Raw genomic sequence first — 14,572 nt, 5'->3', positions numbered from 1 at the left:
ACCACCAGAACACCACCTCGACCCACCGCCCGACAATCCCTGTCGGATCCTCCAGGGATTCATACTTTCACCCATGACCTGGCGAACCACCTAACTAGTCACAACACCCGTATCTACCAAACCACAAATGATACACAGTTCTTCCAGAAAACATCAGCCATCAAAGACATTTGCCAACACAAGGCCTGCTTCAATCTGATCCAGACCTGAGCCATACCAAGAGAAAATGCCTGTTTCTCCCCAGTAACACCCAACACATTCCCCACAATCAGACCTAGCTGTGTGCCATGAACCTTGTGGGGTTCAGCCTTCAGCCATATGAACAAAAATGGTACCAGGAGAACAAGAGAGACTGAAGAAGGTGGGCAGACAAATATGAAGCTCAAATCGGTATATTCATTTTATTAAGATTTGTGTAAAAAAACACATAGACACATATTAATTTAATTAATTCTAAAAAGCATTTTACTAATCATACATCCATACATTCACTCTCTAATGCAATATTTAAATAATATATTGACATGCTAAGAAATGACAGAAGCTGATCATTTCATTAAACCACTTCTTTTCCATTGTGCTGTAAATCATTCACAATGTTATTAATCACAGTTCATTCCCAATATAATATAATTAAATTAATATGTGTCTATGTGTTTTTTTAGACAAATCTTAATAAAATGAATATACCGATTTGAGCTTCATATTTGTCTGCCCACCTTCTTCAGTCTCTCTTGTTCTCCTGGTACCATTTTTGTTCATATTACTTGGTGTTACCTCTAGGTATCAGTGAAAGTTGAGGTTCCCACTTTGGGTTTGTTGTTCAGCCTTCAGCCAACACCTACCACCAAGTCTCTGAGACAGCATATAGAGAGCTACCTCTCCTTAAAAGCACACATATCAAAGATGACATAGACAGCATGGAGCGAACTGCACTAGCCCTCCAATCCACCAACATCAGGTCCAGTGTACAGTCTTAGTTCAATCCCACCTTAAACGTAGGAAATGCCCTGCAACCCAGCCCTCCTGCCACCGCCCCAGCAGCAATAAGAAGCACCCTCCGTGCCACTGCCTACCACATATGTAAATATGGCCACATACCACCCCCCACCAGTGATTACATTACAGTAAAAATAAAGAGACAGTAAATGAAGGGGTAAAAATAATGCAATACAGAAATAACAAGGGTAAAAAATAGTGGAAGAACAAACAAATTACAAAATATAGGCAATGATATAGTAATGCAGGTTTGAGTTTAAGTGGGGGGAGAAAGTCAAATTAGACCTCAGTTAAGAATAGTATAAGGGGGGGCGAAAAAGAGGAAGGACAGGTATAAGTGGTCCCGGAGTTACGGGGGATGTCCCCCCGTAAATGGTATTAGCAAGGCAAAAATAGGTAAAAAGTAATATGGTCAGAGTGAAAAGTTACTGGAAAGACATTTAAAAGCCATAAACTGTGATTCTAAATTATTAAAAGGGCCACTAGACGACAATCACAGACTATAGAAACAGTCTGCATATATATAATATGTGCGATGTAAAAGGTAATTCCATATTTATTCAAAAGTTATCAATGATGCTTTATAAATGTGTTTAGATGTTTTGGGAGTGATCAAATCACATACAACCACCACCCACACTTATTGAACTTCACTGGCTAACCCTACAAGGACATGTCTTACCTAGCAGACAAAGCCAGAATCTTTGGTGGTCAGTGCATCACCAGAATGGGGGGGAGGGCATACATTTCAGATGTTGGCTCCTCTCACCGCAAGTCGTGTACTTCTCTGCCCTCCATAGTGGAAGATCTGAAAGGTGGACTGGATAGCATCGATAATGTTCCTGCGTCAGGAGCAGGGAAGCCTTAAGAGTCTTGCGAGGGGTAATGAATCCTGCAATTCCTGATTCGTATGGTTCACTCTGGGCAAGCACAAGGCCAAGAATAGCCACTTGTCTTCACACATGAAGGGTAACCATTACCGTCTTCCATTTCAAGGCCTCCAGGCAGATGACCCGGCTACTCCCACATGACCTCCAGAACTCTGGTGGAGGATGCTTTGCCCCAAACCACTCTGAGGCACATGTGGATAGAGTGAGACGCTCTCTTCTTCTCTGCTGCAGAAGGACATGCCATCATTGGCTGTAGAAGATGCTTCTTGTCACTATCAGGCACCTGGAAAATATGTGTTGAAAAAGAATATGAGGCGTATTCTTATTCACACAAGAGATTCCTTTTGCATTCATTGGAAGAGATGACCACCAGTGTTCTACAATTCTGCTTATGATGCATCAGGTCCTGGCATGACTCAACATTCCCAGATTCATACCAATAAGATGAATTATGAAAGCTATTATTAGCATTTTCGTGAAGAGCTGTACGAACTCGAACAAAGGCTTTGAATCAGCATTTCTCTTCAATAAGAACTCCAGGGAAGGGCTGTAGTGCAGGGTGTGTGGTCTAAGTGGTCAACATTGAGCACATGTCTGGGTGCCGAGTTTGCAGAATGTGTCCTTTCGATAACAGAATGGTATTGGCCCCCTCCAGCACTGAATTACAATAGCAGTTAATGCTTGAGTGATACATTGAAGGCATGGGTAAGGCATTGCTTCATATTTCAGTGTCACACCTGGCATGGGCCTGTCTCTTCTTCCAGGTGAATTGGTAGGTCACACCATATCCTGGCCCCAGTGCAGGCCGTTGTTCCAGGCTATGCATTGCTCTAGCTTGTTGACTTAGCCGGATGGCCACTCTCTCAGTCCTGGATCATTGCAGTTGCTCTCGGCAATGCCCTCCATGCCAGTGTTCTCCAGGCGCAGAGCTTCGCCATCTATGCTGTAATGGATAACATTCTCTTGCACTGTCAGCCATCTTGCATGCACAGTGCAAGATGGCTGACACAGTGCACATGCACACCATTATGCTCCGAAGATGAAGTTCATCTGCATAGTCACTGATTGTTCTTTACCTTTGCATCATGGCTGATGTACACTCCTGAGTTAGGAAGGATCTTAATGCACGGTGAAAGCCAGTCTCCACAAGTACTCAATGCGTCACAAGGGTGCTTAGTCTCATCTAGGTCTGTGTTGCTTGGAATCGTTACAGATTTGTATCCAGTGTTCATGCTAAAAGACTCTATGGTCTCTTCTTGTTTCTGTGCCCTCACAAGAGTTCTAATAGAGCTCTTTGGCCGTTGTGAGGAACCTGAGGGCGTCCTCACTTATTTTCCCCCAGCTCCCTCTGCTCAGGTGGCCAGGGAAGGGCCTTTGCTTTTGTATCCAGACCCTGGGGGTGGATATGTTAGGGACCATCACCTGGGTAGAGGAGACTTTGGGAATGGAAGGGGGGTGTCCTTGGGTGAGACGCGGTATCCCCCATTTCCAGTCCATGAGGAACCTTCAGTCCCAGCAGCCTTTATGGGATTTTGTCATTCTTTTCCCTTTTTTTCCTTCCAGGATGACAAGGTAGTGACAATAGGAAAAATAAGAGGATGTCTTTAGGCAAGGTATGGGATCTCCCTTTCCACTGTGAGAGCAAACCTTACCATCCCTCAACCTTTATAGGTTGCTGCCGATCCCTTCCTTTTATTTCCCCTCATTCATACCACTCTACTACTGGGACGAGGAAGAGGCAACTAGGCGTGGTACACACTAACATGCAGTTACACCACTCTGGTACTGAGACGAGGGAGAGGACTGGAAACTATTGAGAGGGTCGGCATGTCCAGAGAACGCCAGTAATTGTGGTCAGGCAATTGCACTCAAGGGCTTGCACCTGCAACCTGTTAAGGGGTCACATGTGCATAAAAGGTGGAGTCGACATCAAGGAAGGGGAGACAAAGCAGGAAAAATGCATGCTGGGAGAGACGGACTGAGAGGGGTGAATTCAGGCAAAGAAGAGGGCTGCTAAGGAGGGTCATGCATGGAGGCCAGGACGCTGGCATTTGCTGCAAAGAAACTTTGATAGCGGGGACTAAGCGGGCCGTGAAAGGACCAAGGCGGACAGAGACCCCCTATTAGGTGCACAGAGCCAGAGCTGTGGGGCACGGAGGACTCAGAAGCTCTGCAGGCCATCTGCGAGTGAGAGGCGGAGCTACAAGCAACCCACAACGGGATTCGTAGCAGGCGGGAAGAGAGAGAAGGAGAACACCTGGAGGAGTGGCCAAGGCCAGTGAGTGCATCAAAAGGAACACTCGTAGCAGGGCACTCCTGGGGCTACTGCAAGGCATATGGTGATGCCGGTTGAAAGGAAATATATATGCAAGTGACCTTGAATCCAAAGGAAAGGGTGCTTTGAATACTACAAACAAACGCTGAACTTTAAAGTGAAGGAACATAAATGAGAAGCATGTATTATTGAATATGGAATCAAAGGAATGCTTTACAAGCCTTATTGAATACCAAACTGAAGGAAAGCTTTGAGAAGCACATGAATGAAATCGAAACAGGTGTGAAACACATGTAATGAACATTTAAAGACAAAGAATGAAACGTTATGAATAAAGTGAAAAGCAAGTGATGAACACTTATGAGGTTTGTGAAAGCAAGGTGGTGGGCGAGAATGAGCACCACAAAGTGAGTTGTGTGGAAAAATACACTGTGGCAAAGCCAAAAGACTGTCAAGGAGAATTCAGAGTGAATGCAAACTAAAGCACAGGTGTGGTGAAAGAGAAACCTGTGTGAGCAAGAAACCTGGGGTTATTGTTTGCGTGACTGGTAATGGGTGGGCTGTGTGATCTGACAACTGCACCTACACCGATGATACCCTGTCTGGAAAAGTCATGGAAAATCCAGATAAAGACTCTTTGCTCGTGACTAAGATTGCTGAAGTGAATGGAAAATATAGAAATCTGTATCAACGGAACTGGAAGAATTACAAAGGTAACCTGGAACTGGTCGTGAGAATTAAGAGACTTGAACTGATTGTCCATTGGCAAGCCGGAATAGCTGATGTCTTGGGGAAGCGAACCCTGAGGCTTTTGGAACTGTGCAATCTACTTGGGGAAGGGAACCCTAAAGCCTTTGGAACTCTGCTGTCTACTTGGGGAAGGGAACCCCAAGGCTTTTTGGAACTGTGCTGTCTACTTGGGGAAGGAAACCCCAAGGCTTTTTGGAACTGCTTTGAACTTGGGGAAAGGAGCTGGAAAGTAAGCCTAGAGCTGGAAGAACCTCCAAACTTTATTCGGAAAACACTATTTCATTTGTTGCTGACTTTCCTACACATTGTTTAGCTTTAGTTGTGAGGGCAAGGATAGGTTTTGGATACAGACGTTTAAGTTGAACTTACTGACTCTGACTATCCTTAGTTTATTCAGGTAGGGCAATCCCACCTTAGTATAGGGCAAGTTGGGCCTTACACCATCCAGACATTGAAGTCAATAAAGACCTTTTGTTTGAACTTTGAATCTGTTGTCTGTGTCTTGCTTCATGATGCCTGCACAGTGTGGCCTTCAGAACCCATCTCACTGGCTTTGTGGGAACCCATCTTGAGCTTCATGCACATTTCTTTCTCTGGCTTCTGCCTGCCTTTTGCTTCCTATGCTGAATGTGGTTCGGCAGCTACCGGTTACGGCTTCTCCTTCTGCATGGTCCTTGAGCCTGCTCCTTACTAAACGTCTGTGGGATGGAGAGAAGACAGCAAACCCACCAACATGAGGCTATTTTCCCTTTGAAGCATATGAGGGGAAGGTTTTCAGAAAAGATTATAGATATAATAGAGGCTCCAATTTGTTGAAAAAGGGTCCAGGATAACTCCCGTCCTCATGGATGTAAACAAAGAAGTATATAGACATGCTGAGACTGGCCTAAAGAGCAATAGAGCAATTCTTGATGGGTCGGCCCAACAGGATTGGTTTTCCGGACCAGTCTGGGTTAGTTTTATGCCTTTAGAACACTAGGCAGCTGGTAGTTGTGCTACTGGCCCAGTTTCCTTAAAATACATTTCCAGATACAACTCTGTTTTTCTTGAAAAAGCACAAACTGGTTGGTGAATATTGCCCACTTTGTTGTCTCTCTGGCAAGCCCAGTATTTAGACACATGTATGGACCCTTCCCACCTCAGGTGTGACTGCATGGAGGAGACTAGCTGGTCTTGTGTTTTAGGAAGGAGGAAAGTGGCATCACGTGACTAAAGGACTCATATTTGGTGAGAGTTCCAATAAGTCCCATGATAGCAATCTACCAACCAAAACGCATTGTGCTGTTGGAGGGGAATTAGGGAGCGAAGTGGCAATAATTAGCCTACAAAATGGTTACTGTATGGAATCAGAGAGTGGGATGGAGCACCTGAGGTAGACGGCGTGTGACGAGGATTCCGATGGTATTTGACATTATTTCGCTTAACCGTGGGCATGCTCCTAGAGTTGTGCATCGTGGTGAAAATACACGAATTCACCTCTTGCATGTAGGAACCAGGCTATCTCTGTTAGCATTTGACACATTCATGCATTGAAATATATTGAATATATTATCAGATCTCTCAGGTGCAGATTCTATAGAGAACATCCATGATTTAGGCATGACACCAAATCCAGCATCGGTCGTCAGCACAAATTCGGGGTAATGGATAATTCAGGAGAATGATGACGTAAGTGTGTGAGAGGAGGTGGACCTCAGAGTGTGCGTGAACATTTAAATGTTAGAAATATCTTCATTGCCAGAGAAATTGATTGGCCCCAGTTCATTTGGGCCAATATAAATTCCTATTTGCCTCACCGCTAGCTTCTAATACATCACTAAATCGGAACATTAAAACGTCTCTAGAAATAAGAGATACGGATCAAGGTTTTTAACTTACTAAATACCTAGTATGATATTCAGAATTTCCCATGCTGTGCCACAGGCATGCGGTTGGCTGTTTACTTGGATTTTGTGGTTGCATTTGCAAGGGAGCCTTGGCAATTTCGGACAACTACAGCCAACACACTGGTGCATTTAACAGCACTTTTGCAGCCATCTTTAAATGTTTTGCCATGTATGTTTATCATTTTTCACTATTCAATGTATCTTACAGTTCCTATAATGATATAGAACCAACACTTCTAATATTTACAATTTATCGCCAATTGGTGTTGTTCCATTGATTTAGAAAACCTTCCATCAATGTATGTTTGTAATCTGCCTAAACCGGCGTCTGCAAACTGCAGATCTCCAGATGTTTCCAACTACAGATCCCATGGTCCCTCACCAATGATTATGCTGCTAGGACCGGTGGCAGCTGGAGTCCAAAATATCTCTAGAGCCAAAGGTTGCAGATCCCTGGCCTGATGGGTGCACCATAGGCACTGGAACACCTCTGCAGAATATGGCAACTTCTGTCCCCAGATCATCAACTCCCTGCCGCCCAGCAATACAATCCTGCCCATAAGACACTCCGACTCTCTTGTAGCCAGACTCAAGAGCTGCCTTATCGTTAAGGAGCACATTGAATGTTGTCTTCCCAAGTGTCTCACCTAACTTCTGCCTTATATGTTCCTGACAAAAGCATTACAGAAACACCACGCAAGCTGAAGACACCTCTCTTTTCTATAAAGCTAAAAAAACGTTTCGGCCAAGTTACTGCTCCCCAGCGATAACTCGTCCTTGTCCCCCATAAGGAGCCTTGGAGGAATTAGAGTAACAATATATAGAATCTGGACTGTTCAGTTACACACAGGTGTCAATCGGATGAGGAGAAAGGTCCTAGGAGGAACACTTGGAGGAAATATATGTGAATACTTTGTCACTATATTAGAAACATTAGCGTTTAAATTTCAGCTGTTGTTACTCATCAGTAGTTTGTTCATAGTATTGAACTCCCGACTCCCTTGTGCATCCTCTTTTCAAGAAACCCACAGCTGATCCTTCTTGTCTGGCTAACTATCGCCCAATTTCCATTACTACTTTTCTGGGCAAACTCCTGGAAAAGCTGGCCATCTCTCAGCTTAACGTTCACTCTGATTCTGTTGGCTCTCTCCATGACCACCATTCTGGCTTCAGATCTGCTAGAAGCACGGAAACTGATCTCCTTAACATCCGTGAAGATCTGCTCTCCGACCTTGACTCTAACATTCCATCTGTCCTCATCCTATTTGATCTCTCTTCTGCCTTTGACACGGTCAACCATACCATCCTGCTCAACCATCTCCGTGACCACCTGGGTATCACCAATCATGCTCTGGCCTGGTGGACCTGTTTCCCCTCTGATCGACCCTCCCAGTTGGGTCCTTCCTATCATCTATCTCCCTCTCTACCTGTGGTGTTCCCCAGGGGTCTAACCTGTCGCCCTGGCTTTTCAACCAATACCTGCCAACTCTCGCCCACTGCATTGCCATTTTCTGCTCCAATTTCCAGTGCTATGCTGACGACACTCAACTCATTTTCAGACTTTCCTCGACCACCTCCTCTCCTTCTCTCATCTCTGATTGCCTAACTGCCATTTAGGATTGGTGTGCCGCCAACAATCTTTGCTTGAATGCCAGCAAGATGGAGATCCTCCTCATCAGCACACCCTCACCCTCCTTTCCCCTCACTCTCTGGCCAGCCTCCCTTGGCCCTACTCCTATCCCCACCTGCGAGGCCAAGAACCTCTGGGTCATCTTTGACTCTGCACTTTCCTTCTCTGCCCACGTCTCTGATGTCTCTAAATAGTCAAACCTCCTACTGCACCACCTCAGAGGCCCTCAGTCTTTCCTCTCCTTCCCCTAGAAGCTCACTGTCTCCCAAGCCCTGGTTCTCTCTAGGTTGGACTATTGTAACAGCCTCTTTCTAAATCTACCTGCTTCTACTCTCCGCCCTCTGCAACTAATCCAGAATAGGACTGCGAGACTTGTCCTTGGGCCTCAGACCCAGGAATCGTATCTCTCCAGTCCTGAAATCTCTCCATTGGCTCCCAGTGGAGGCAAGGATTCAATTCAAAACCATCTGCATTGTCCACAAGGCTTTCTGGGGCCTGGGTCCAAAATACCTTCAGCTATCCCTCCGCAAATACCTCCCCTCTCGAGCTCTTTGCTCCTCTACCTATAACTCCCTCAGGGTCAGTCGTTTTTCAACGATACGAGCTAGGGTAGATCTCTGACTTCAGCTGGAGCCTCCCTCTAGAACAGCCTCCCTGCTATGGACATCATCTAGGGGTCACCAGGGGTTGCAACTGCGGCCCCTGAGGTCTCCCTTGCTACCCTGTGGTCTCCCTACCCCTAAAAAAAAACAAAAAAAGATTTTTTCTTCCATTTCTTTAAATTATTTTTAACTGTGGCTCATGGGCTGTGGCCAGCAGCATGTGGCTCTTTGTTTCTGGAGTGGCTGGTTTTCTGATAGCTATAGCCGGTAAGAAATCTCAGTGAGTTGAGCGCTGGCTGCAGCATTGTGCGTGTGATCTGCAGGTTGCAGGTACGACTCCCAGCAAGGTGAACTCAGCCTTTCATCCTGCTGAGGTTGATAAATGTGTACCAACACAGGTTGGGCGATATTGTATGTATATTTGTTCTATATGAAGTGCTTAAGCTAAAGTGCTATATAATAACACATCATTATCGTTTGGCCTTGGACGTCTACTTGCATTCACAGTGATTTGGTAATATGGGCCTATATGCACTGATAGTAACAGTAAATATGGTGATCCATTCTTGTGTATGAAATGTATATCACTTAACAGTGTTATCGTAACCAGATTTTCATAGTGTACTTAGAAACAATGCTATGTGATGCCACTTCCTGTTTTGTCGAGGGGTGAAAGGTCGTGTTCCATCACTTCCTGTGATGTCACTTCAGGTGGGGTCAAATGACATCACTTCCTGTGATGTCATCAGATGTCAAGAGTCGTGTGATGTCACTTCCGCTACTCCAGGCATTTTGGTGAAATGATATCCCTGCTCCCTGCCACTCTGAAACTTGAGGAGAACCATCTCCGGTTCCAAAGGCACCTCAAGACCTTCCTCTTTGCTTCTGCCTTCGCCCCTCCTCTCCCCTGTTGATTCTGTTATTCTCTGCACCGTGCACCTGGCCTACCCTCTTTCTTCTAGGTCCAGGTACCTGCTCAATCTGCCACCCACCTGCACTGCCTCCGGGCCACCCCTTGCACTGGGGTCTGTATCTGTACCCATACAGTCCCCCCTTTTTCTTCCTGCACTTATCAGACATACCCTGTCTGCTGCTTTAACCCAGCACTTGCCACTTGCTGGCTGCATTACCACTGTTTGCTGCCGTTATTATTTTATTTATTTTTTATTATTGATCTGTTTTTCCTTTGCTCCGCAATTGGCACTTCTCCCCTCTTTCCATGCACTTTTCCCCTCTCCCTTTCCCATGAGCGATCTCAATGTCACAGGGCCTAGTAAGATCGTTGTTTTTGTTCTCCTTTGTTTCCCTCCCTTGCCTTGTCGCGCTCTGAAATACTTGTGTACAAGTGCGATATAAATAAAATATCAATATTAATATCAATAGTGCCACTGATGGTGTGAAAAAGATTGCTTTAAAAGAGGAATCGAGACACATTATGTTTCTTTTAACTAAAAATAAGCGCCTAATGTGTCTCTGACTTACCTTCTCCAGCAGGTAGTTGTTGATGTGTCCGCCCGTGGGGTCGCCTTTGAAGTCGAAGTTGATATCCATGTACTTGCCGAAGCGGCTGGAGTTGTCGTTGCGGTTGGTCTTGGCGTTGCCGAAGGCCTCGAGGACGCAGTTGGATTTCAACAGCACGTTCTTCACTCTTTGGACAGAAGCAGAGACAGCAGCACGGGTGGAGAAGGAGAAAATAAGATGTTATTTTGTATTTGTATTTGTATTTGTATTTGTATTTCAGGTGCACGGTGCGGAGAATAACAGAATCAAACAAACGTCTTATAGTACGCGAATCTCACAAGCCAAATCTAACACTAGAGAGCTTTTCACAATGCTTAAAGAGGTTGAATCCCCGATCCAAGTGCCCGATTCGTGTATCAAAGATAAAAACTGGTGCACGGGCATACAAAATGCCCTAGCAAACAAAATCTCCTCCCTTAAGACTAAGATAAGCATTAAAAAAGAATCTCTGCTCTCCTCTACTAAGCCGAGTACCGCCTCCCATAAAAAGGCTCACCTGACTCAATCATCCCCCCCAGCGCACAACCCCCCCTTTAACTTCCATAAAGTATCCACCAAAGAGGTAGAAAATACTATTCTTACCCTCAAACCTTCAAATTGCCACGGAGACCTATGCCCCGCTCAACTGATTAAGGATGCAGCCCGTGATCTCGCACCATTTATTACCAAACTAATAAATGCGTCTTTCACATCAGGCACCGTACCTAATAATTTAAAACAGTCCTGGGTCCTCCCTCTGCTTAAAAAACCGAATTTAGACCCATCCACTCCAACTAACTACCGCCCCATTACCACAGTACCGTTCCTTCTTAAAATCATCGACAAAATAGCATACCACCAGATCCAACATTACCTTGAGCACTTCCATCTCCTAGGCGTCCGACAATCGGGCTTCAGGCCACAGCATGGAACCGAAACTGCACTTATAGATCTCAAGGCACAGATAGACGAGCTGAGAGACCAGGGTGAGACAGCACTATTGCTACTCCTTGATCTCTCTGCGGCCTTCGATCTGGTCGACCATGAGATCTTGTGCAACCACCTACAAAAAGCTGCCCACTTCTCTCAAGAAGAAACCAATTGGATCCAATCCTTCCTCAATAACCGCACGATGAGAGTCTTCTCATTGACAGCAGCAGCCGACCCTACACCTATCACTTGCGGCGTGCCTCAAGGATCTTGCGTCTCCCCTACACTTTATAACATTTTCACAAAGCCCCTTTTCGATGATCTAGACGATCTGGGTATCACCTACACTAATTACGCCGATGATACCCAGATCCTCATCCCATTGTCGGGGGATTACGACAAGGATTTGGCCTTCGTTAATAAAGTGTACCTCATCATCCAGGCATGGATGGCCTCACACGGTCTATGCCTGAATGATGACAAGACAGAACTCCTTATTCTAGGCTCTACACACTACCTCAACAAACTGGGCCACAAATACTCATCGTTTATAAATGACGATAACAAGATCAAGGTAGCTAAGGAGGTTAAAACCCTCGGCTTCTATCTAGATTCCACCCTTACCTTCAACAAACAAGTGAATGCAATGGCCTCCACCACCTTCTACACTTGCAAACTCATTAGGGCAGCCAAACCCTTTCTCTCCCCCACCAACTGTACCACCTTGGCCAGGGTGCTGATCCTGTCCAAGTTGGACTACTGCAACGCTCTATATGTAGGTTGTAACAAATATATCTTAAATAAAATCCAAATCCTCCAAAATAATGCCCTTAGAGCGGCCCTCAGTATCCCGAAGAAAGCCCATATCTCAGATTCCAGAAGATCTGTCAACTGGCTATCCACCAAGGATAAGATTTTCCTTAAATCGGTATCTCTGATTCATAAATGCCTCCACCAAGCGGCCCCTCAATACCTCATCGCCAGATTTACTAGACCCACCCTCTCTCGCCCCTCGAGAATGGCCAATTCCAACCTTCTTCTGGTGCCCAGGTTCAAACGTACAATGTCTGGAGGCAATAGCTTCCCAGTAAAAGCAGCGCAATTCTGGAACTCCCTTCCTCCTACCTGCAGGGAGGACCTACCCTACCACCAGTTCAGAGCCAGGACTATCCGCTGGCTCAAATCTCTCGACTCATAATGACCTTCCGATGCCCAGATGCGCCACTACCATATGGCTCCTTACCTCATTGAATGTACATATGTATATAGTAATGCCTATAGTGTTTATGTCCTACCCTTCCTATTTGGCGTGATACGTCCGGCACTGTAACCGCAGCTGACCTCACCCTACTGTATGTAACTAAGTTTTGCAACCCTCTTGCTGCCTTTGCGCCTGGCTACCCCTGGGTTTGGTGCGCATTATAAATAAATAAATACAAATACAAATACAAATACAATGTGATGGTTATCCTACTGGCCATGGGGTGCTACTCCGACTCTTGCACTACACAAGTGGCAGGGCACACCTTGGATGGCAGCAAAGATATCCAAGCCGGTGTTCTCCCTCAGCAGTGTTGAACAGGGGAGGGTTAAATGATAGCTACATCAGTGGAGGGTTGACCACAGGAAATAAAGGAGATGTACTCTAGATATACTGTGGCTCTCCTCCCCTCACGGGTAAATATCCTGATCCCACTGAGCATTGTCTTCGGCAGAGCACACAGTTTGTGTTCCACCAATGAACCCTATGACGCCACCCATGACTGTGGCCGCTCTCCCCCGCACAGGTAAATAATCTGATACCGCAAGCCGTGGCCACTCCCTTTGTTCCACCTTCGGTCATGGTCAGTGTCAATTTTGCAGCAATTAGAGAAAAAAAGCAGTGAACTATAGCCCTCTCACTACACACAGGCCACTGTCCACATTGCCACAATTAGGCTAAAGGACAATTGTCCACTGGCCATGGCACCCTCTGGCCCCCATAATTCCTTCCTTCATTTCAGTAGTTTTTATAATATTTGATGGCAAGGGGGGGCCCTTCTCCAAAATACATAGCTATATCTCTGGTTAATTGCCAAGAAACCGAGTGTTTATAAATGAAACAGCCAACATCTTTGTTTTTTCTCGACGTGAGAGACAGTCGTGAGAAAACGCGAAAGCAGAAAAATACCATTAGGAGGTCAAAAAACAGGGAGATGCCTTCAGGATAGAGGTGGGGGGAGGCAATAGGACACCATGTGAAGTTGGGGAATTGACGAGGGGCTAGGGACCAAGTTTGCAACACAAAGCTTTTCTGTAACTTCGGCTTTTGGACAGAAAAGCTGCAAATAGCCGACATTTCAGAACAAACTGCATCAGAGAAACAGTAAATGCTGTAGGGCGGAAATGGTGAGGGCAGGGGAGGTGAGGAGGTTATCAGGGGAGTTGGGGAGCAGGCACACATGAAAGGGGCACTTGTAGAGGGCTGGTGAGCTTTTTTCCTGTTGTTATTTCCATTAACCTTGCCTATAATGACTACAAATAACCAAGGGTATTGGTAGTTCATTAAAATGTTAACCGTGGCTATGGAAAAAGAAAATAAAGATTGTTATAGCTACAGTGACATCGGGGGTAAGGGCCATGGCTAGTGACCAGGGAGTGATTTAAAAAATACTGTGGAGGTCGTCCCCACTGGCCATGGCCATGGTTAGTGCTCTACTAGTGTTCACAAATGAACAGTGGGCAAGGCCGAAGGACATGGCTAGTGACTGACCAGGTTGTGATTTAAAATATACTGTGGGCACGGCCGGCTAGTGGTCTGTTAGTATTGGAAAATCAAGGCCGAAGGCCGTGGCCAATGGCCATGGGCGAAGGCCATGGGCAGTGGTGCGGAAAAAATCTATGGAATAAGAAAACACCTTTAAATTCAAAGAAAAAACTGTAGTTAATGATCAGTTAAGGTAAGAAACGTAGCTAAAAAAAATGAAATTTAATGCATTTGGGAGTGCAGGACCGGCTTAACTCGGCACATTCCCGTTGCAAAGTCCAAGAGGACATATTGATTCGAAGAGAAGGGATTCACAATGCCACAGAAAATGGCATTATGGGGGATATAGTATTACCGGCGAGAT

The 14,572-nt window shown here is 45.5% G+C and overlaps 1 protein-coding gene across 1 annotated transcript in view; it reads right to left on the bottom strand.

The window, feature by feature from the left end:
* Positions 1-14,572, bottom strand: part of MYO1G (myosin IG) — a 1,030,638-nt gene that overhangs the window by 763,091 nt on the left and 252,975 nt on the right. Inside the window, exon 4 of the mRNA XM_069645825.1 lies at positions 10,515-10,680. Within this exon, the coding sequence (XP_069501926.1) occupies positions 10,515-10,680 (166 nt within the window). The remainder of the gene's footprint in view (positions 1-10,514; positions 10,681-14,572) is intronic.

The sequence above is a fragment of the Ambystoma mexicanum genome, chromosome 2p (genome assembly GCF_040938575.1).
Source record: "Ambystoma mexicanum isolate Mex_15411 chromosome 2p, UKY_AmexF1_1, whole genome shotgun sequence".
Taxonomy (NCBI): Eukaryota; Metazoa; Chordata; class Amphibia; order Caudata; family Ambystomatidae; genus Ambystoma; species Ambystoma mexicanum.
The sequence above is the reverse complement of the archived record's forward strand: the minus strand, read 5'-3'. Positions and strand labels throughout refer to the sequence as shown.